Source organism: Chrysemys picta, chromosome 1 (assembly GCF_011386835.1).
Source record: "Chrysemys picta bellii isolate R12L10 chromosome 1, ASM1138683v2, whole genome shotgun sequence".
Classification (NCBI taxonomy): Eukaryota; Metazoa; Chordata; order Testudines; family Emydidae; genus Chrysemys; species Chrysemys picta.
Genome location: NC_088791.1, coordinates 193,674,245 through 193,696,755, shown reverse-complemented (window position 1 = coordinate 193,696,755; position 22,511 = coordinate 193,674,245). Strand labels below are relative to the sequence as shown.

Genomic DNA, 22,511 nt, shown 5'->3' with positions numbered 1-22,511 from the left:
GCTCTCGCTCTCCTCCGCCTCCCGTGGGAGCGGAAGTGGCTGGCGCCTTGGAAAAGATTGTGCCGCGGGGCGGGACAGCAGCAGCGGCACCACAAGCGGCGCCCGAACCAGCTGTTTCGCTGCCGCTCTGTGCGCAGAAGGGGAGCGGGCGTGAAGGCACCAACCAATCAGGAGCCGCTTCCTTTGGGGCAGCCACTCAGAGCCGCAGTTAGATTAGCCAACCGGCGAACTCCTTTCTCTTTGCCGAGGGTGGGAGGGGACAGGGCAGCCAATCGGGAACGAGCCAGAGTGGGGCGCAGCGGACACCCCGCCACGCTCCGGCCGCGGGGGGCGGGGCGCCGGCCGGGCCATGCTGATCACGCTGTGCTACCTGTACCTCTGGGCGCGCTGGGGGGCCGGCTGGGCCGCGCTCATCCGACGCACCGTGCGCCGCCTGCACCGCGCGCGCTGCGCCTTCGTGTTCGGTCACTGCTGCAGCGGCGGCGCGGGCTGCCCCCCTCCCCAGCGGCGGCGGCGCAGGCAGGGGTCGCCCGGGCTGGGCGAGGAGCCCGTCTGCCTCCGGCTGGGGGACAAGGTCTTCTTCACGGAGGAGACCCCGCAGGTACCCGCCGCGCCGGCCTCCTGCGTGGGCGTCCGTGGCGGTTTGGCCTGAGGGCAGGCCCGGGATGGGCAGGCGGGGCGTGTTGTGGGTGGGGTTGGGGGGCCTGTGGGTGGGTGTTTGGGGAGAGCGAGGGGGTCACCCGCTTAGCAGCAGGAAAGGCTTGTCCTGGCTGCGACAGGGAGGTCGGTGCAGTAGATAACTCCGCTTGGCCAGCCCAGCTCGGGTGAGAACAGCCCCGCTGCCCAGGAGCACAGTCATTGGATTAGCTGTTGAGAAACTGTAAATTGAACAGCTACACCCCACTGCAGTACTAATCCCTCTGCCTCACGCCCTCCCCTGGCTATTGTAAAGCACCACTTCACTCGAGCTGGGGATTTTTGTGTGTGGAGGGGAGTCAGGTCAGGGACAAAACTGGAGTTAAGCTCAAGCCGATAATGGCATGAAGGGAAGCCCTGTGTTAACTTTCCAGTCATCTGAATCCAAAGATAATATCCCTGTCCCAGGGCTTCTCAGAAATAGGACATAGGGCCATAAATATCCACGATAGGTCATCAGTCTCATAGCAGCAGCTGCTGTAATTCCAACAGAGACAAGGTGAGTGAGGTAATATCTGTTATCGCACCAACTTCTGTTGGTTAGACAGACAAGCTTTCAAGCCACTCTGACCTCTTCCTCCGGTCTCTCTCTCCAACAGATGTTTGTCCGATAAACAATATTACATCACACACCTTGTCTTTCTAATATTCTGGGACCAATGGGGCTACAACTAAGCTGCATACAACAGTGTAACTAAGAGTCATCAATAAGTTTGGTGCTGTAAAAACAAAAGGTTAAAGACTATCTCTGTTTCAAAGACCTTGCAGTCCCTCATCAAGATGTAACCATTAGAACACATTCGTGACTACAGTCTAGTGTATACACCTGAACATCTACTACTGCGTTGAGTTAAAGCATAGTGGGGAGCCTGGGTTTTAACCAGACCAGTTTAGTCCATGTTAGGTCATATCTATGCTAGGGAAAAAGATGTGTTTTTAATCTGTGTATTGAATGTGTTAACATTTTAGTTTAGACCAGGCAAACTGTTAATTGGTTAAGGTAATCCACAAGATTAAGGGTTACTTCAACAAATTAACATATGTTAAAACATAACTTGTCTTGTGTGTTAGTGTGTTAAAATCCTAGTGTAGATGTGCTGTCAATAAAGTCCAGATAACATTCTCATAAGCACATTAGGGAAATGTGACCTAAATGAAATTACCACAAAGTGGGTGGACAACTGGTTGAAAAACTGTACTCAAAGTAGTTATCAATAGTTTGCTGTCACACTGGGAGGATATATCTAGTGCAGAGCCAGGCAAACTTTTTGGCCTGAGGCCCACATTGTGTTTTGTAAATTGCATGGAGGGCCGGTTAGGGGAGGGGGTTGTGGCCTGGCCTCCACCTCCTATCTGCCCTCCTGCCCCATGCAACCCCCCCTGTTCCTTGACAGCCCCTCTGGGACCCATGCCCCCCCCCCCACACACACACACACCCTGCTCCCTGTCCCCTGACTGCCCCTGGAACCCCTGCCGCCCTATCCAACCCACCCTCCTTCCTGACTACCTCCCAGGACCCCTGCCCCCATTCAACCTCCTGTTCTCCCCCCCCCCCCCCCCCCCGACCACCCTGACCCCATCCACACCCCCGCCCCCTGACCACCACCCCGAACTCCCCTGCCCTTTATCCAACCACCCCTGCTCCCTGCCCCCTTACCCTGCTGCCTGGAGCACTGGTGGCTGGCGGTGCTGGAGCCGGGCCATGCTGCTGCCGCCACCACCCGCACACAGCACAGAGACCGTGTCAGGCTGGGCTCTGCAGCTGTGCTGCCCCAGGAGTTCACAGCCCCACGGCCCAGAGCGTTGCGCCAGTGGCGGAGAGAGCGAGCTGAGGCTGCGGGGAAGGGAGGACAGCAGGGGAGGGGAGGGGTAAGCCTCCCGGGCCAGGAGCTCGGGGGCCGGGCAGGACGGTCGCGGGGGCCGTAGTTTGCCCACCCCTGATCTAGTGGGTTAATCCAGAGCCAGGATAAATCCCTGCTATTAGTCAATATTTTCATTAAAGTTCTAATGTAATGGAGAATATGCTTACAAAACTGCAGATGATACCAATCTTGGGGGAAGGGGTTGTTGCAAGCACTTTAGAGCACAGGGTTAAAATTCAAATACAGTAAAAAACCATTTATCCAAGCATCCATTATCTGCCTCTCTGTATTAACTGAACAACCAGCCTGCACACGTCCAGAAGCGGATGATCTCTCCTGTGGCTGCTAGATGGTGCTGCAGCCTCGCACTTTCCCATTCTCCGGATTACCTCAATTTTTGATAATCCAATCTGGCCTCGGTCCCAGTTAGATTGGATAAAGGAGGTTGTGCTGTAATCTTGAAAAATTGGGGTATTGGTCTGAATCAATAAACTGAAATTCAGTAAAGACAAGTGCAAAGCTTGATACTTCTCAGGGTTGTGAGGCACCTTGCTACCGCTTGCCTTTAGTGTGAGAGAGCTTTCTCTGAACTGTGGTTCAGCTCCCCAATGCCAGTGGCTCTAGCCAGCACAAGTGCTCCCCTCGATGCTTCACAGGTCCTGCTGTTGCTCTGCAGGATAGCAATTGGCACACTTCAACCCTGAACCCTTCTAAGCATCTCCCTTCAGTGCCCTGTTGACTGGTCACTTGCAATGTTCAGAGATTTGCTATTTCCAAAAAAAGGTACGCCCCATCTTACAATTTCCACCTCAGATCACTGCTCTGCTTAACACGTAGTGTTTAGATATGTGTATAGTCAAATAAGTATAAGTTTATTTAACAAAGCATAAAGATTCCACTAGTAGCAAGTAGATGTATTGGAAACAAATGATCACATATCAGATAAAATACCATGCATTCTAGAGCCTAGATTTAATGGGCAAATACTTTTATGTCTTGTAGAATAATGCTCACCCCAAATCCTTGCAGTGCTTTACAGCTGGGTTTAGCTATGACCCTCCTTGAGACAAGCACACTGTCAGTTTGCCTCCTAGGTGAAGGATCCCACCTGTCCCCTTGCACTCCAAGATAGACCAGAACAATCCTTTGTCTTTATTCATAAACAGGATTCCCCCTCTACTGTTTTGTTTCTTCTTGTAGACTTTTGCTTTTGTTGATTTCACAATCTCTTAATTTGCTTCTGGCTTAGTCTGCAAATAGGCATACATTATTAGGGATATAATACACAAATAGCCAGACAGGGTCATAGGTGTTTGCTGCCTGAAAGGAACATTTCCAAGGAATGTCACCTGGTTACCTGCCTTAACTCCAAGACCATAAAAGTATAATTTTTAGTGTAGATATGTAACTCCTTAAATATTATCTATACATATATTTTGCAATGATTATGATGACTAGTGGGCTACTGGCTCTTGGTAGACCCTACATGTCATCCTTCAGTGAACTATCTTGCATATATCCGATCCAGGGGATCCCTGCAAAATACTATGCACCTTCTGTGCCCTCTCCCAGTTGGCACCAACTGGTTCCTGGGTCACAAAAATGCTGTGCTTAGGAAGGAAAAATCAAGCATAACTACAAAATGGAATGTAACTGGCTAGATGGTAGTACTGCTGAAAAGGATCTGGGGGTTATAGTATATCACGAAGAGACTTATAATTCAGCAGTGTGATACAGTTGTGAAAAAGGCAAATATTGTTGGGTGCATTAACAGGAGTGTTGTATGTTAAGATATGAATGGTAATTGTTCCACTCTGCAGCATTGGTGCGGTCTTAGTGGAGTACAGTGTGCTGTTCTGGGAGCCACACTTTAGAAAATATTTAGCCAAATTGGAGAGAGTCCAGAGAGGAACAACAAAAAATGATAAATTTAGAAAACGTGATATATGAGGAAAGGTTAACAAAACTGGTCTGTTTTTATTCTTGAGAAAGGAAGAATTAGCGGGGAGACTAAGTTTTCAAATACTGTATGTTAAGTGCTTTTATAGAGGACGTGGGTAAATTATTCTCAATGTCCACTGAAAATAAGACAAGAAGTAATGGGATTAATCTGCTGCATGGGTGTTTTATGGTTATTTTTTTCTTAATCTAACAAAGATAGTGATGTACCGGATAGGTTACAAGTTGAGATTGTGGAATCTCCATCACTGCAGTTTTAAAAGAACGAGTTAGACAAACACCTCCAAGGTACGGCCTTGGTATACTTGGTTATGAGTAAGCATGCAGGAATGGACTCGGACCTCTTGAGATCCCTTCTAGCCCTATGATTCTATGTGTTCAAATCACACCTTTTTTCCCCTAGTGAAGGCAAGGTCAGAAATACACTGCCTTGTCTACACCACCCTTTTAGGAAATAATGGCTAACATACTCTAAGAACATGTGAATCTTTGTCTTTACTATGTTTTATAGTGTAGAAGGTTCGTGCCGGGGCTTGACCATCCTGGGCAGGAGGGGAGCTACACCGACTCACTACCAGTGGAACAGCGGTATAGTTGGCGGGGTCAGGGCTCAGGCCCTTTGGCACAGGACTGAGCCACAATACAACAGTTAGGGAGCTCAGGCCCTCTGGTGCAGGGGCTGAGCAACAGTATAACAGGGAGCTCAGGATCCTATACCTGAGCGTTGGGTGAGGGGGAAGTCTGCCACCCGTGAGCGGGGTGGCAGGGGGGGACGCAGGCCCACCCACTCCACTGCGTTCCAGCCCGGGGCCCTAGCAGCGGCCACTGCCGCTGCGGGTCAGTGGGGTGTCATGACCGAAACACACTGACATCAGCTCATATGCGTCTGCAGCCTGACTGGGGTCGGCTACCCCCGGGCTACTTCCAGGTTCCCCCTCAGGGCCTACCTCATCCGTGGCACCGGGCCCAGTCCAGTCCACCAGCATGGGTTTCTCTCGGCCAGGGCTTGGTGGCAGGTCCGGCAGCTCCTCGGGGAAATCTGGCCAATTGCACTCAGGCGGCTCCTCCGGGTAACAGCAGGGACAGAGGGGCTCGGGTGGCATCTCACCTTCAGGGTTGGTGTGGGGAAGTTCCAAGGGCTCCACGCAATGACGGGAGCGGACATGCTTCGGTGGCTCCGCCCACTTGGGTGTCTGTAAGGGCACTCCCTCTGCTGGGCAGGAGGGGAGCCACACCGACTCACTATATATACCCTGTTTCCCCGAAAATAAGACAGTGTCTTATATTAATTTTTGCTCCCAAAGATGCGCTAGGTCTTATTTTCAGGGGATGTCTTATTTTTCAGAAATGAAAAATGCCTTATTATCGGTGGATGCCTTATTATCGGGGAGGTCTTATTATCGGGGGGATGCCTTATATTACAACGAGAGGCAAAACTGTAAGTAGGCCTTATTTTCGGAGGATGTCTTATTTTCGGGGAAACAGGGTAGATAGACACAGGGGAGATGGGATGCCCTCTCTCTCCCTTATTTTTAGAATTGTAAGTAGCAAAGATGGTGTGCAAAGCATATTTTGAGCATGAGTTTGAGAGCCGGGAACTCCTGAGATCTGTTCCTGGCTCTAATGCTGATTCTTAGTTTGAATTTGGTCAAGTTCTGGGATCCCTCTATTTGTAAAACTGAAAGAATACTTAACTAGCCCATATTGGGCTAGGTTTTGTGAGGCTCAGTTAATGTTTTTTCAGCGCTGTATATAAGTGCTAAATTTTATTTATAAATATCCTATTTCTCTCCCTGAACTCTGGTGATGTGGAATAAGTATACCTGGCATCTTCAGTGCATCCTCCTATTCCAAAGTGTTGAACACAATAAATTTTTCCTTTATTTGATTCTTGTTTTCTAACATTTCAGGGAAATGTCTGTATATTGAAAGGGAAAACTTCCTGTGACAAATTTAGATAGTTTTGTGTTAGTCATATTAAGAAGAAATCTTTAGGGTTTAAATGACATTTTTGACATGTTATGTTTCTAAATTAAATTAATTATCCTTGAAAGATGCTGGCTTGATATCCATAAGGGTTGAAGACCTCTGTAACTACAGGGCAGGTGTCAACAAAACAAATTTTCCTAGACTGCCCCAATTTTAATCTGGTGGTGGCTACCTTTAGTGGCAGTTGTTTCCATGTCTTTTCAAAGTGTACTTGTTTGTGGAGTCTGTGGAGCCAAACAATGGCTTTTGGTGATGAAATGTGACATGGACACTTGTTCATTGGGAATTGGACTGAGATCAGTTCACTTCAGACATATTTTTAATGTTTTAACTGCTAAACGTTGATAGTGAGTTTACAATAGGAGTTGTTAGCCTGAAATTTTGATGGAAAAATTGAATTGTTGCATTTTACAAAGTTATGTTGTTTAATTATTTCTACATAAGGCTACGATTTAGACAGGGAGGTTGCGGAAGTCACGGCATCTGTGACTTCCAGTGACCTCCGTGACTTCAGCCTTCAGGGGCAGGGAGGGGCAGGGTCCTCCTGCCGCCTGCGGGGGCAGGGAGCTCCCAGCCGCTGTGAGTGCCGGGAGAACCTCTTGAGCTCCCGGCCGCCACGGGCAGTGGAGTTGCTGGTAGTGGGGGAAGTTCCCAGCCATTGGGGGCAGCAGGGAAACCCCTGAGCTCCCGGCTTCCATGGGCCCCCGGAGCTGTGGGCGGCAGGGGTACCCCATAGCTCCTGGCCCTGTGGGCAGTGGGGGCACCCCACAGCTCCCAGCTGCTGTGGCCGTGGGGAAACCCTGGAGTTCCTGCCTCTGTGGACCCCTGAAGCTGTGGGTGGTGGGGGTACCCCGCAGCTCCCAGCTGACACAGGAGACGGGGGCATCCCACAGCTCCTGGCCCCCACGGGCAGCAGGGGACCCCTGGAGCTGCAGGTGGAAGGGGTATCCCACAGCCCCTAGCTGCTGCAGGCGGCTCCTAGCCTCTGCGTGGCTGCCCTGCTTCAGGTGGTGTGGGGACATGTATATCCCCATTTTGTCAGGGATATTTTTATTAAAAGTCATGAGCAGGTCACAGCTTCCATTAATTTTTCTTTTTTTGCCTGTGACAAAATCTTAGCCTTATTTATACAGTGCTAAAAGTGTGCTCTAGGCACTTTGAAGACAGGTAGGCAGGCAAGATCCATGCAGTAAGGACCTTTGTTTAATAAATTATGGAGAAGATGGATGGGGCTGGAACTTAAAGCCATTTAAGTGGTCAATTTTAGTCTCTATGTTATTAATACTACTCTTTTGAATGTTGAGAGGTGTTTTGCTGTTTTTTGTGCTGCTTTCCTTTCAGGTAGGTACTTGGGAGGCTATAGGCCTAACAGAAGTATGTTGTTAGGAGAGGGTGGAGGCATGGTGAACTAGGTCAGAGCGGGACTCTTGGTATAGGTGGGCCATAATGGAAGAAGCCACAGACAAGTGGGTGAAGGATATGAAGGGAGCAGTTACTTAGGCAGATGGTGCCTTCTTAGTTTAAAAGTGTCTGTTATACTTGTGCTTGCTAAGTGTTAAGAGGTTTAAGACTTGAAGTTAAGTGTGTCTAATTCATTCGGTGAAGAGGTCTGATTTCCACTTTGAGTTGTGGTCTGTGGTTGGTCATCCTGTAAATTTAGGACTATGTGCTACTCTCAATCCAATGTGCTGCTCCAGCTCATGACAACGGGAGGTTTTCACAAAAACTGAGGAGTAGAATATGGCTTTTATGTAGTAACTAAACTTAAGCATTCATTCGTTCACTGCCTTATTGTCACATTCAGCATCACACGGGAAAATATGCTCACCTTTAGAACCAGCATTATTTCTGCCCTTTTTCTCACTCTATCTGCCTTTCTCTGTTTTGCTTCCTCTAATGTTTTTGCCTCTGCAATTTATTTCCTGCAGTAGCTTCACTCCTGATCCATTTCCTAAAATGATCAGCAATGAAAGAGTTGATACCCATATTTAAATGCCCTCAGTGGGCTTAAGGGTTCACCTCTCATTAACATAAATGGGAGAAGGGAGAGATTGCATTTCTGAGCCATAGTTTTAGGCCATGTCTACATGAGCACTTATGTTGGCAAAAATTTTGTCACACGGGGTGTGAAAAAAACACCCCCCGAGCGACATAAATTTTGCGAGCATAAACGCTCGTGTGCACAGCACAATGTTGGCAGGAGACTCTTTCCTGTCGGCATAAGGCGACTACATGGGCGCTCTTAGGCTGTATCTACACTGCATTTTTGTCGGTAAAATTTTTGTCAGTCAAGGGTGTGAAAAAAGTTTTATTGATGAAAAGTGCTGAGGTGGGCAGTGCTCTGTTGGCTGGAGACATAAGGTGCGCAGAGTAGACATAGCCTTATAGCGGCACAGCTGTATTACTGTAAGCTCGTAAATGTAGACACAGCCTTAGTTTGCAGATTCAAAACGATGGTAGTGCCTTGGTTTTAGCTCAGTTCAGTTTTGGAGATGTTATCTTTGCAGCATAAGAGTTTGAATATTTTGTGTTTTTAAATGAAAGTTAGATTCTGCAGAATCTGTCCATGCACTATACGTACAAAAATTCATCTAGTAGGCTGGGTTAGGCTGGTGAAATGGTTGTGTAAAATTTTTTAATTGCATGATTAAATATGTCCTGATGTTACAATTAGATAAAATTACTGTATACAGTGTTAGATTAGAAATCACTTTTAAAATTCAGAGAATTTATACAACAAAAACTAATCCAAAGAAAAATATTGAACACTCAAAGCAACAAAATAAGGAAAAAGCTTAATTAAGGAGGAAATGTAATATACCAAGAACAATCAGAGATTGCCTGTTACCTTACCTCACAGTAGTTAAGCTTTAGGTCTGTCTTTGATATTCTTTGCTTTTATGGATTTGTCTCAGCCTTAAAGGAACACTGTTGACTTAAATTTGGGCCCATATTTAAATTTGGTCAAAACAAGTTTTTATAAATTTAAAAGCTAATAGAAATGTTTGCCATAAGCCTTTTGAATGTCAGTGAAAAGTTATTTTAAAACATATCTGCTAGTTTTTTGTTTTGTCTTAGGGCCTAGGAGTCCCAGTGGAGGACCAGACCCCATTTTTGTGCTAGATGCAGCACAAATACAGAATAAAAAGTGTATCCCTGCCACAAAGAGTTTACAATTTAAGTATCAGACAAAAGATGACAGGAAAGTACAGGCAAATAATTTGATGCTACAGGTCAGCCTAACAGGCAATGGTCTTACCACACCAGCAGCCTAATTATTAAGTTTTTTGTAGGCATTGCATAAATAGAGAGTTTAAAGGAGGATAATGATGTAGCTTTGCAGATATTTATGCACAGCTTCTCCATAGTGTGCGGGGAACATGGGAGAAAGCGTGAAGGTGCTTGTTTGAAAATTTAACAAGCGGACAATGGAGGCTGGCATCATGGGCTGATCAGAGGTGGGAGTTGACAACAATAGTAAATGAGAAGATAGGGAGGTTCATAATCTATGAATGATAGGTTGAGGGAGGGATAGGTCATGAACGGTGTTGAAAGTGAAGACAAAGAGCTTTTATTTGAAATGCAAATAGTGTAGCACTAAGAAACTTATATGAAACTTATTTATAAAAAATACTGAAAGTAAATTTTTGATATTCACTGAACAAGCTGAGAATTGCAAACAGAAAATTGATTTTAAAAGTTTTAAAATTGGGTTTCTAAAATTTTTATTTGTAAACAAATCTATTTCTGTATTGCATATCAAAATGTAAAGTGTCCCTTTAGCCATCAGTGATGGTTGTCTGCTTTGATATAGATATATAAAAATATTTAAAATAGTTTTTGTAGTGGTTATATATCTGAATATTATCTATGTATGTGGAAAGGAATGTTTCTTAATCTCTCCTTTTTGCTAGCATTCAAATGGTTCTCTGTACGTGGATGTTCGCTTCAGGTACTGTGGCTGCAGTTGTCACCAACCATTTAAAAAGGAATGTAATTGAAATGTTTATGAAGCATACTGTTGATCAGGTAGAATCAAAAATTCATAGAACTGGAAGGGACATTGAGAGGTCATCTAGTCCAGTCCCCTGCACTCAAGGCAGGTCTAAGTATTATCTAGAGTGACCATCCCTGACAGGTGTTTGTCCAACCTGCTCTTAAAAATCCCCAATAATGGAGATTCCACAACCTCCCTAGGCAATTTATTCCAGTGCTTAACTGCTCTGACAGTTAGGAAGTTTTTCCTAATGTCCAACCTAAAGCTCCCGTGCTGCAATTTAAGCCCATTGCTTCTTGTCCTATCCTCAGAGGTTAAGAAGAACAATTTTTCTCCCTCCTCCTTGTAACAATCTTTTACGTTATCATGTCCCCTCTCAGTCTTCTCTTCTCCAGACTAAACAAACCCAATTTTTTCAATCTTCCCTAATAGGTAATGTTTTCTAGACCTTTAATCATTTTTGTCGCTCTTCTCTGGACTCTCTCCAATTTGTCCACATCTTTCCTGAAATGTGGCCCAGAACTGGACACAATACTCCAGTTGAGGCCTAATCAGCGCGGAGTAGAGCGGAAGAATTACTTCTCGTGTCTTGCTTACAATACTCCTGCTAATACATCCCAGAATGATGTTTGCTTTTTTTGCAACAGCGTTACACTGTTGACTCATGTTTAGCTTGTGATCCACTATGACCCCCCAGATCCCTTTCTGCAGTTCTCCTTCCTGGGCAGTCAGTTCCCGTTTTGTATGTGTGCAACTGATTGTTCCTTCCTAAATGGAGTACATTGCATTTGTCCTTATTGAATTTCAACCTATTTACTTCAGACCATTTCTCCAGTTTTTCCAGATCATTTTGAATTTTAATCCTATCTTCCAAAGCACTTGCAACCCCTCCCACCTTGGTATCGTCTACAAACTTTATAAGTGTACTCTCTATGCCATTATCTAAATCATTGATGAGAATATTGAACAGAACCGGACCCAGGACCGATCCCTGTGGGACCCCACTCGTTATGCCCTTCCAGCATGAAGTACTCTTCTCAGGAAGCAGAAAAGCTTTCCTCAAATTACATGGGTAAAGAGGAAATGTTTTCAGTAAGCCACGAAAAGGCTGCCAAATATTGACTGAGTTGGTCCATAGAACAGTCTGTTTCTCTGCTCCCTTGCTTGTGAACAGATGCCTTAATGCTTGTTTTTCTCTTTCAAAAACCATGGCGACAGAATCTAAGGAAAGTTATATAGTTGGTTCAGGTTCCAAGAAAGCGTATTCTCCACTTGACTAGAGGTGATGGGAGTTATGCCTATTGATTTACAAAAGTCCTGTGTGGTTTACTCTGGATTTACTTGCACCATACATTAAGCTTCTCTTAAACAATGTCATTTTTGTCCTCTTTGGTTTGGTTTTTGGAAACACAGATGCTCTTCTGTACTTAAATATTAAAGATAGCTTTTGTGTCTATAGTATTGTTCAAGCAGGCTGTGTTATAAGCATGTCGGTTTTGCATTTATAATTTTTTAAGAGGTTCAGAAATTTGGTCTCACCCTTCCAGAGAAGTGCTTTTCTTATATAAAATGTTTTTAAAAGTTACTGGCCATTTTTGAGTTTTAAGAGTTCCAAAAGAGTTATGACTTTTAATTAGCTTGTCAATCTTCAGGACACGGAACTGTTTCTATCCATGTCTGTACAGTGGGCCCTCAAACCTGATTGAAAATTTGAGGGCTACAACAGTACAAATGAATATTTCTAAATGTACTCTTTAGAATGGATTCAAATATTACTTAACACTCTTAAAGAGAGAGCTTTTTGTAATCTAATCACTTGGTTTTTTTCTACATGATTTTTAAGTGCTGGTGATGTGACATATTGGTCTCTATCCTCTCTCCAATAGTTACATCATAGGCAGAAGCAATACAGAATTCTCCACATAGTCCTGAACCTTATGGTGAGGGTAGTTCAATCCTCCTGCCTTTGACTCCTCTGAGGCTTTCAGTGATGGGGTTGATTGTCTACTGGGCTCTGGACTGTGATCAGTAGCTTCCTTAATACAAGGTACCATAAGGTCATAAATGGCAGCTTCTCAAGATTACTTCTGACCTTTATCAAACCAGGTGCTTAAGATAATGAAAAGCTTTATGAGCCGATTCCTGTTGACTTTAAAGAGTAGTTGTATTGACTCTGCACCTTGCTTTAGTAAAGCAGGCAGGCTTTGGTGATGTAACCCATTACCAGTCCCTTCAGTTAATTCTTCATTAGACAAATAATTAAAAATGTTGACATATTTTCATTTGAATACAGATCGATTGTACACCCTTAAGGCCTGAGTCAGGGAAATTCACACTTACTCTATTGTGTGAAATTAATGAAGATTCACAGCACCTTGTTTGACCTGATTTGCTCCCGGTATAGTTCAGTGCCAAAAAAGGTCTGTGTAGTTTTGAAATATTAATGATAGTTTCTGTAAAATACAACTGAAAAATAAAGTTAATTCAGCCACAAATAAATTTTAAACACGTTTTTTTGGTAAAATAATAACAAATATTAGATGGTTTGCTTAAGTGTTCTGATCTTTCAAATCATTTTTCGACATTGCTTGCTGCTGCTACTGGATGTAGTTACAATATTTATAAACATGCCCTCAATAAGTTGTAGGATTTTTAAATATTGTTGCACCTGAAATCATGTGATGTAGAAAGGAGAGAGGATACAGCATAGTATTGACACATCAGGAAAATCACGTTTGGCTATTTTTAAAGATGTGTTGATATAAAAAGAGCCAGTCTGGCTATGCAAGAAGAAGGATGGGGAGACTGGATGTGCTTTTAATTAGGCTGCAACTTTGTTCTTAAAATATCTGGGAGTACCTGGCAGATAAAATTGTACACTACAGGTAATTTCATGATGATTTCCCTATACTTTAGGGCTACCGTCATACCTCTTCCTGTTCCATTCTGGTTCCAGCCATCTTGATGATGGGACTCTTCATGTGATGGTTAAGAGTACCAAGAAGAGGGGAGGGGTTTGACTCCCCGTTGTAGGAGCCCTGAACTCCCCTTTTCCCCTCTCCTTTAAAGTACACCTCCTTTAAAACCTTTACCTATCAGTTTTTTATCTAATCGATGTCCATTCCCACTGGTGTACCTACACTGGACATCTGCCACAAGGAGGCGCCAGCAATTAGCTTGGTTGCCTCCACGCCATACCTAGTCAAGTTCCCAGACATTTACTGGTGCCTTCTTTAATATCAGCCAAAAATATCTCCACTCCCCAGTTGGAAAGAGGTATCCCAATCTCTCTGAATAACTCTGGTGCCCCATAGGCTATGTCTGGATGAGGAACTGCCAACCACCATTGATTACATATAAACTTGGCCACCTCCCTGTTAACATACGTCCTACTCTTGTTGACCTTTGGGGGCTCCAAGGCTCCCCACCATCCTTTGTGTTGCAACATATCAGACCAAATAAGTTGGACTCCTGGGAAAAGTTCTAGCCATCGTCCCCAAGTCCCTCTTGGCTTTGAGCATCAAGTCTACCCCTTTGCACATTCCCAAATTATTGTCCCCAAGATGAACCTCAGTCGCATCCAGTGCCTGCTTGTGGGCCACCACGGAGTATAAAACGGGCATCAGCTGGTCCCATAGCATGCCCATCCTGCCAGCCAGCTCTGGATTGCTTTGTCATTGAGGCTCATCTGTGAACATCCAGGCAACCCGGAAATCTGCGTATGTGCCCATTAGACAATACTGTGCCCTCAGATCCACACCACCCTCTACTTAGCCTGACTGCATGTGTCTGAAAGGAAACATGAGAAAATTATACCTGATTCCCAACCTGTAGTCTCATGTACAACCTATATGCATTAGAGTGCCGATGCCCAATTGCTTGAATTGCCCCAGACCCAGCTGTGTTGCTGCCCTGATCCAGAATGAGTGGGAACCAAATTCATGGAGGACTGGAAGCCCCAACCTCATCAGCTCCGATCTGAAAATTGTAACAAACTGATACATTGTTAGGAGGCTTGTGTCTCCATGAATAAACTGGTCTTATTTCATATATACCCTCACAGGGCAGATCCTGACATCACTGCCTTCTTGAAGCATAATGTATTTACCCCAACCTCCCTGATCTGTCTTTGACAGCCTCAAGGCTCAATCTATCAACTCCAAAGCCCTTCCTGAAGTATCCCTCTGTGACCCAACCCCTAGTTTGCTGATCCTAAAAGCCCCAAATATGCTATGAGGAATGCAGTCCTGAACAAGGCCACCTCTTGTCCACAATGACCTGTGCTCCAGAATTTGCACCAAATCCCTAAGCCTATTAACAGTGATGGAACAATGTGTGTCATCTGTAAGGACTATGCTTTGTGACTGCCCCATTATATACCTCCGAACTAAAAACCCGCTGCAGGGATCAGGGAAACCATGAGGCCTACTGACTACTGTAAGAACCAATAGGCAACGGGGAGATGGTTGATGATGGCAGTCTCTGTGTTGCCAACGCCACTGTGTATTGAAACACCTGGTCCTCTGGAATCAGCCACATCATGGACAGGCGCACCCTCTTCTAAATTGCACAAAATCATTAAAACTTCCCTCATAGTTCTTAAATGTTCATGATGCCACCAATCTCTGCAATATACTGAATGGCATCAGATATCAAGGTTCCGGAGTGCTAGCAGCGTCCGTTTGGGTCTTTTGCATCATTAACTAAGCTGCCCTGTGAGTATGGCATGGTATCAATCGATACTCATCTGGGGCTTTCTTAGGGACCAAGCCCAGGGGAGACACCCACAAGTTCTTTATAGGTAAATGCTTGAATGGCCCGGCTATTCTACTAGTCTTCTGTTCTTGTGCAATCTTTTTCTTTACAACATGACCTAACCACACTAAGGATTTCAAATTTTTGGACAACATGATTTCTTTCCGCTATATAGGGGATTCTGAACCCTGAAGTAAACCCTTCCCATAAATATGTCCTATCTGTCTTGTTTGGTTAATTCCAAAGGAGAACCCTTAAAACCCCAAGCTTAACCAGAGATGAGGCTTTTGGCCAGTCCTCCACTTTCAGCTTGCTCCCCCATTTCTGCACCTTTAACCCCAGACCCTGTTTCTGTACCTAGGGGCCTGTGGGAGAGACCTGATTTACCACCTCCCGCAATCTATCATACTACAGTCTTCCCCAACCACTGACAGCACACAAATTGCTAATGTGACATATAGCACACTTTGCAAGCATGTCTACATTTTCAGATACTCCAAAAACACCCACCTTTGTTCAATGCCCAGCAAATGTCATTACGTGCATCTGGCTTCTGCCAGGATTGCTGAGGAATGAACAGACTGCTTTCAGTTTGAACACAGGCCCCCCGGTGTTATCTACTCTAACCACAGCATATGATGCAGTAAGTATGTCCCACCTAATCCTACCTTGCGCTGCAGCCTTCAACCTAAACAGTTCATTGTAATTAAACCATTATATGATATGCCTACATGATTATATACATATATTTGATTAAAGCTGGATTCTGCATCTGCAACAACACCTGCATAAATTAAAAAGGAAGCTTCCCAATTTTCCCATGGTCTAGCCAACCTTGACCTCTTGGTTTCATTACCTGGCTTGCCTTGCCCTGCTTACTTTTTGTTACTACCTCCCTACGTAACAGGAAAATAATAGTTTGGCTTTAAGGATGTGTTGATACAAAAAGAGCCAGCCATATAAGCAGTGGGTTAGCTGTTAAATAGGTAAGTTACTGGAAAATTACTGTAACTGATGAAATCTTAAAAGCGAAATACTTGCTTATTAAGGAATATAAAGATACTTCAAAGCAATTTCCAAAATATATTGATGCTTCTTTGTTTCCTATTTCTTTTAGTCCCTGGATGACTTAAACAAATGGACTCTACTTCTCATATCTCCTTTTATTTATTCTGATAAAATACTTGATGCAGACCATATAGCATTTGTGACTGAAAGTGTTTCTGCCAAGGCAGATGATTTACAGACTAGCTTCTCAAAAAAGGTGAGTAGTTCTGTTCATTTTTTAAACAAAGTAGTTCTGACAAAGTGTGTTTAGTAGTTTAAACTATTTAATACATTTTGAAATTAAAAAAAGTTTTATCACATGATAGGTGGATATAGAAATAGTGTGATAAGGGACAAAATATAACTTCCATCCAGATTATCATACCTATTCTTATTCATTGGATTTATAGCCCACCACTACTGTGTGTGTCTGGAGCAGCACTGTATTATATTTCAGGATAAAAATCAGAGGCATTTTACTAAGACCATTAGTTCTCAGCAATGCTCTTAAATGGGCTGGTGGATGGTAATTGTAAAAGCAATAGTTTTAAAATAGGAAGAGAGAGAGTAGGTAACAAACAGCCTGATAAAGCTGGCCATCTGGTTATTGTGGTCTGTTAAAGTTGTAAGGGAGCTAAACACTTCAGTACTAGATTTTGGGAGAAATTTGTTTCCCTCCAGGTATGGTGAAGCCATGTAACATGAATGGCCCCACTTGCACTTCATTGGTGGTGCCTTTTGGTCTGTGTGCCCTCCCTCAGTTCTATTAGGAAAGAAGGATGGTGTTGTGATTAAAGCACAGGACTAGGAATCAGGAGATTGAGGTTTTGCTCTGGACTGCAACAGACTTCCAGCATGACCTTGGGCAAGTCAGTTAGGGCTTGATTTTCAGATGTGCTGAGCAGCTACAATGCTAGTTGTTGTAAATGAACTGCAGTGCTTGGTAACTCTTAAAGACCCCTATTCATTCAGATACTTAAGCACGTGCCAAACATTGAGCCTGTGAAAAGTCCCATTGAAGTCATGCTGAATTCAGGCCAAAACCAGGCTCTTAATCTGTCCCTCAATTCATCTTTCTGTAAAATAGGGGTAATACTTAACTCAATCAGTCAGTTTTATTAGCTTGCATCTGACATGTCTTTTGTGAATACAAACAGAGAAACATACATAATCTAAAACAGCAGCAATACCCATATGATACATTAAATTGTCAATCAGAACCTAATTAAAACTCTCTCTTCTTCAGCGCAATGCTAAAAGGACAAAAATTGCCACTGATTAAATTACTTCCAAGGACTGAGAAAATACTAAAAACATTATCTTTTTTGAGATGGTGATAAAGATTATTTTTTGTAAAAAAGAGGTAAAATCCAGCCTGTTCTCAGAAGCTGGAAAATTCTAAAATCCAAAAGATTAGGTAGATTTTCCAGCACTCCAGATTTACGTGGCCAAAAACAAAGATGTGAAGGAACTTTTCCATATCTACCTTTTATTGAAACAATTTCTAGTGCTGAAATTTGACCTCTGAACCAGACTTCGGCCCCATAAATATCTGTGATATTACTTTAGCATTACAAATTCTTAGCACCAGGGCTGTTCTGTTCCCACCATATGAGTGTGTAAAACAGAGCACACCTTGAGCAGAGCTAAGGATCTTTTATTTAAGCCTTTATGATAAGGGGACCAACAGCCCGAATGATGAAACTTTATTTCTAAATAAGTAAAAGCAAAGACTTTCTGCAAGGTGGTTTTCTATCTTCAACCCAATATGTGGAGGGGTCATCCCAAAAATCATGACCTTGGCCTTCTTATAATTGAGAACCATGTTTTGAGAATTACAATAAGAAGAAAAACGAGATAACTGGTAAAGGCCTTTTAGAGTTCGCAATAAAACAGCCTTGTCATTGGTATATGATAACGCTGGGATAGATCTACCCTTTATTTGTGATGGAGATAAATTATCTTCCTTTAAAACATACATCACATCGTTAATATATACATTTGAAGAGAAGAGGTGCTAGAAGGCATCCTTGACATACTCCCTGAGAAGTATGGAAAATATTAATATGTTCAACTTTGACTTTAGTTCTTACCCTAGCCATATTGCCTTCATGTAGATTCTCCAAAATATACTGAAGTTTTAGATTGATACCCATCTATCACAGGTATCTGGTCTCTGTGAATAGACTGAACCCCTGGACTGGATCTGGTGAGTCCAATCTAGCTAATTAGAGGGCTAGGCTACACCTGGGTCTATAAAGGGCTACTAATAGACAGCTGGAAGGAGAAAGGCCTGAGACAGGTTGAGCCTTGTGAGGGAAAGCCACAGTGGAGTGGAGCTAGCTCCTGTGATGGGTCCCTGGAGCAATGGGCCAGGAGCTCAGGGTAGCAGTCCTCTGGCTTCTGTTCCAGGAAGGGAGCAGAGCCGACTCGGAGACTGTCAGGAGCTGGCGTGCCAAAGATCCCTGGCAGGGTATCCCTGAAGCCTGGGGCCAAGGACTGAGTTAAGACTATTTTCTGTTTGTTTGATAACCTGCATTTAAGAAATAAACCTCCTTGAAAAGACTGGGCGTAGCAGTGCATGCTTTGGCGCTTGGGAGAAGTGAACAGCCAGGTGACACCATCATTCTTAATTTCACCGAAAGATTGTCTTGGTTAATAGAATCAAATGCCATCTTTAGATCTATGAAAGTGGCAAGTTAGTGCCCTCAACCACAGTATAGCTATAAATAATATAGGCTAGACTAAAACAATTATCAATTCTGGCTCTACCAGCCCTGAAGCCGGACTCTATAGCCCATATTTTCATGTTTGGATAGTAAATATCTAGAATAAGTTTTCCCTGCACATCTAACAGATCAATAGGTCTATATGAAGCAGGATTCTTTCTGTTCTCTTTTTAAAAAAATAGGAACTATGATACTAAACTGCCAGCCAGCCAGAATCCTTCCAGTGTGATTAATGATAATCAATAATTCAGCTGAGACTGAAGACCACCAATCAGGAGTCTGCTGAAGGACTTCAGTGGGGAGATCATCTTCCTCTGGAGCTGTTTTCTGTCATTGGGCTAAAATAAAAGACTGGATTTCACTGTCTGCTACTGAAGGCCAGAGTAGTAAATCAGAGAGAGGATTCCTCATTTCATCTACTATAGTAGAATTAGGTTTAAAAAAAAAATCTGGTTGAGGGGAGTCATTAAAGGCCAAAATGTGCTGTCCAGGCTTTATCGTTAATATGGGGTTCCTCAAACAATCTTCAAGGCAAATGTCTACGCACTGCAGGACCACACACAACTGAGGGAAGGGTGGAGTAGAGCTCTCAGTCTTCAAATTGGGGCCATCCTGCTATTCTCAAAAAAGTGGGAGACAGGACTCCTTCCCAGCTCACTCCATCTCGTTTGCCGCTAAGCGATCACTGCTGTGATATTGCAGCTGTCTACAAAGCGGACAGGGTGAGCTGCTCTCCAGATCCATCAATGCCAACCAACTCTCAACTTCAAAGTTCTGTTGAAACTTCATGAACTTCCACTAGGAAAGAGAGACTCCATACCAATCACACCTCAGTCCAACATAGATGATATTACTACCTGCAGAGCTCCCAGGGAGGGAGATTCCTCACTGAAACTCTTATCTCCACAGTCTTCACGTCATGCAAAAAAAGTAGATTCAAACTCCAAGGTTCATTACTTTTGCCATTCCAAATCTCCAGACTCCCCAAGGTTACAGAGCATTATTACTGCATTGAGGAAGCTTCTGCTTATTCACTCAGAGCAGCACAGATTCCCAGAAGCTTCTCCACTACTTCCTGCCTGTGTGGTCTGGGCCCCTCAGATGCTGCTCTCCCTTTACCCCTATGGGCAGCTCCTCCTTCCTGACGGTGAGCTCATCAGTAATGGGTGGGTTCACTTCACTTCCCATCCTCCTAACTAGTGGCTTCTGGGCCTCAATCAACCCTAGGATCTGGCACATGCCTTCTCTTACTCAATGGTTTAAGGCAGGCTACCACACACCAGGGCTCCTGTCTCCAGTCAGGCTTCCACCCTAATGCCCTTTGTGAGATAGATGAGTAAAGTATTGAAGCTAAATTTGTAATGTTTATAACGTGCTTTGAGGTCCTCCAGGGATAGAAGACACTAAAATATAAAGTAGTAGTATTAGAAATGTGACAGACAATATCCTGTGATAAAGACAAACCTTATGGAATTAAGATAAACTTTATTGAATTAGGTTAAATATCTTTGGGGTCCATTGTGTTAAAAATGCAATTGCATATGTGTTACTTTAGAGTTTTATGTAACTCTTTTAGGGGGAGGGGAATGTTAATATAATTCTGCTGGTTATCAGCCCTTTGAAGCCAAACTCCGGGGAGATTTGCATATATTAGTTCAAACTGGATTCTACAGGGACCAACAGGCAAAAAACAGATTTTTGGATAAATAGCCTAAACAGGTTCAGGACCTTTTTCCTGATCCAGCAAACAGACAGGACCCCTGGTCTATGGAGGGCCTCACTCTTTAGGGAAGAGTTTGGAAAGAATGGGCCTACTGAGGCCCCCTAAAACTCTATACTGGTGCTGAGCTTAAGCAGTGATGAACTTGAAAACACAAGGAAACCTGATGCGTAGGGGTTTGAAGGACTGCTCCTGCCAGAGCCCATGTTAGGGTTGGAGTGAACTCTGGTAAACTTATTAGCATGTATGTAGGGTCTCTTACTGGCTTTAATATGTTTTCTCTGTAGTGCTTTTATCTTAAGAATAAAATAGGCTTGAAACTGATGTAGATCTTGTGTCTTTTGTGTGTTAGAATTTTTCTGCTCTTGATAGGTAGATTTTTCAAAAGTTTATAAAATGACTTGCTGACTAATTTAATCTAAGTGGCTTACTTTTGCTTCTTGCCCCTGAATCCTTTATGTAATTTTTGTATTTGAAAGGCATGTCAGTGGTGTATTTAAGTGTTAGAGCAAGTGAAGAGCTTCAGTTGTAGAATACAATGCTTTCCATGCTGCTTACTATAGGAAATCCTTTAGTGTGTGCTAGCCAGGATTTCCGAAGCTTTGATCTCTGGGAAAGAAATATTTGTTGCACTCTTCTTTCTTCTCAAAACTGTTTAGAAGTGCTCTTGTTTACCTTTGTCAAGACTGAATGGAAGTTATGTAGCACCTGATACTTCGTACAAAACATGACCCTTCTTTGATAAGGTTGTTTTGGGTGTACTTGAGTTTATGTACTGACATTCTTAGCCACAGAGGATGCACTATGTGCAGAAATGTCAATTGGAATTGGGAACTCTATCTGGGATGTATTATTCCAGGGTAAAATTAATTGCAGTGATTACTTTTGTTTTTTTAAAGACAACATGGTTTTAAGGAAACTGGTTTTGAAAATGATATATTTAGTGATCTCCCTTGGGATACAGAATTTTTTTTTAAAGATCAGTCCTTTTTGAACTGATGTTTGTCACCCAGTGTTTGAATTGTGCTAACTTTATTATTTATGTTTAAGGTAATATTCTCTGTGTTGGTTCTGCCTGTTTGTCTCTTTTTAGACTGTAAACTCTTCAGGGTAGAAATGTCACCTTTGTTTAGTAATGCATGTTCATGGAATTGTATTTTTTAATTGATCTCTCTTTAGAACGGGAAAATATGTTGTTTTTTATCTTCTTAGGTTGTAAAGTGGTCAGACTATTGTTCACCATTGGCCTATAAACCTGGAGAACCTTATAAACTAATTGCTGAAGCAAGTGTGGATAACTTCAGTAACCTTGGAATAGCATTCATGGAAGACAGACTTCAAATGGATAATGGAATGGTGCCTCGGAAGATTGTTTGTAAGTATCTTCACAGAACACTTCAGTTTTAGTGAAGTATCTTAGTGTTTCACTTATTCTAAGTCTCCTAATGAGGTCAGTGCATCTATACACAAAAATATATGCTTTTACTTTGGCATAGGAATAATCGTTTCACTGTCATCAGAGGCAGTCTCATTTTAAAGGGCAGCTGTATTTTAAATTTAATGCCAAATATACGAATCTTTAAAAATGTATTTAGACTGCTGTTTCTGAGGTTTTTTTATTTCGCATTTGTAATATGTGTTGTCAGAATGACAGCGGAAAAAAGTAGTTGAATGTCTTTAATTGAAACTGTATGTAAATTTTTTTTCTTATTCTAGTTATTACTGCTTCATAAACAGATAGTTAATGCCACCATTAC

The 22,511-nt window shown here is 43.2% G+C and overlaps 1 protein-coding gene across 2 annotated transcripts in view; it reads left to right on the top strand.

Annotated features, from left to right (window-relative positions):
- Positions 1–254: 254 nt before the first annotated feature.
- The window catches only part of HLCS (holocarboxylase synthetase), a 209,322-nt gene continuing 187,065 nt past the window's right edge, over positions 255–22,511 (top strand). The window contains exons 1-4 of one of the 2 annotated variants that reach the window (XM_065590324.1): positions 255–601; positions 12,390–12,443; positions 16,376–16,522; positions 21,967–22,129. In XM_065590324.1, the coding sequence (XP_065446396.1) occupies positions 350–601; positions 12,390–12,443; positions 16,376–16,522; positions 21,967–22,129 (616 nt within the window). In that variant the 5' untranslated portion in view covers positions 255–349. The remainder of the gene's footprint in view (positions 602–12,389; positions 12,444–16,375; positions 16,523–21,966; positions 22,130–22,511) is intronic. The other variant, XM_005303307.4, reaches the window with a different exon arrangement.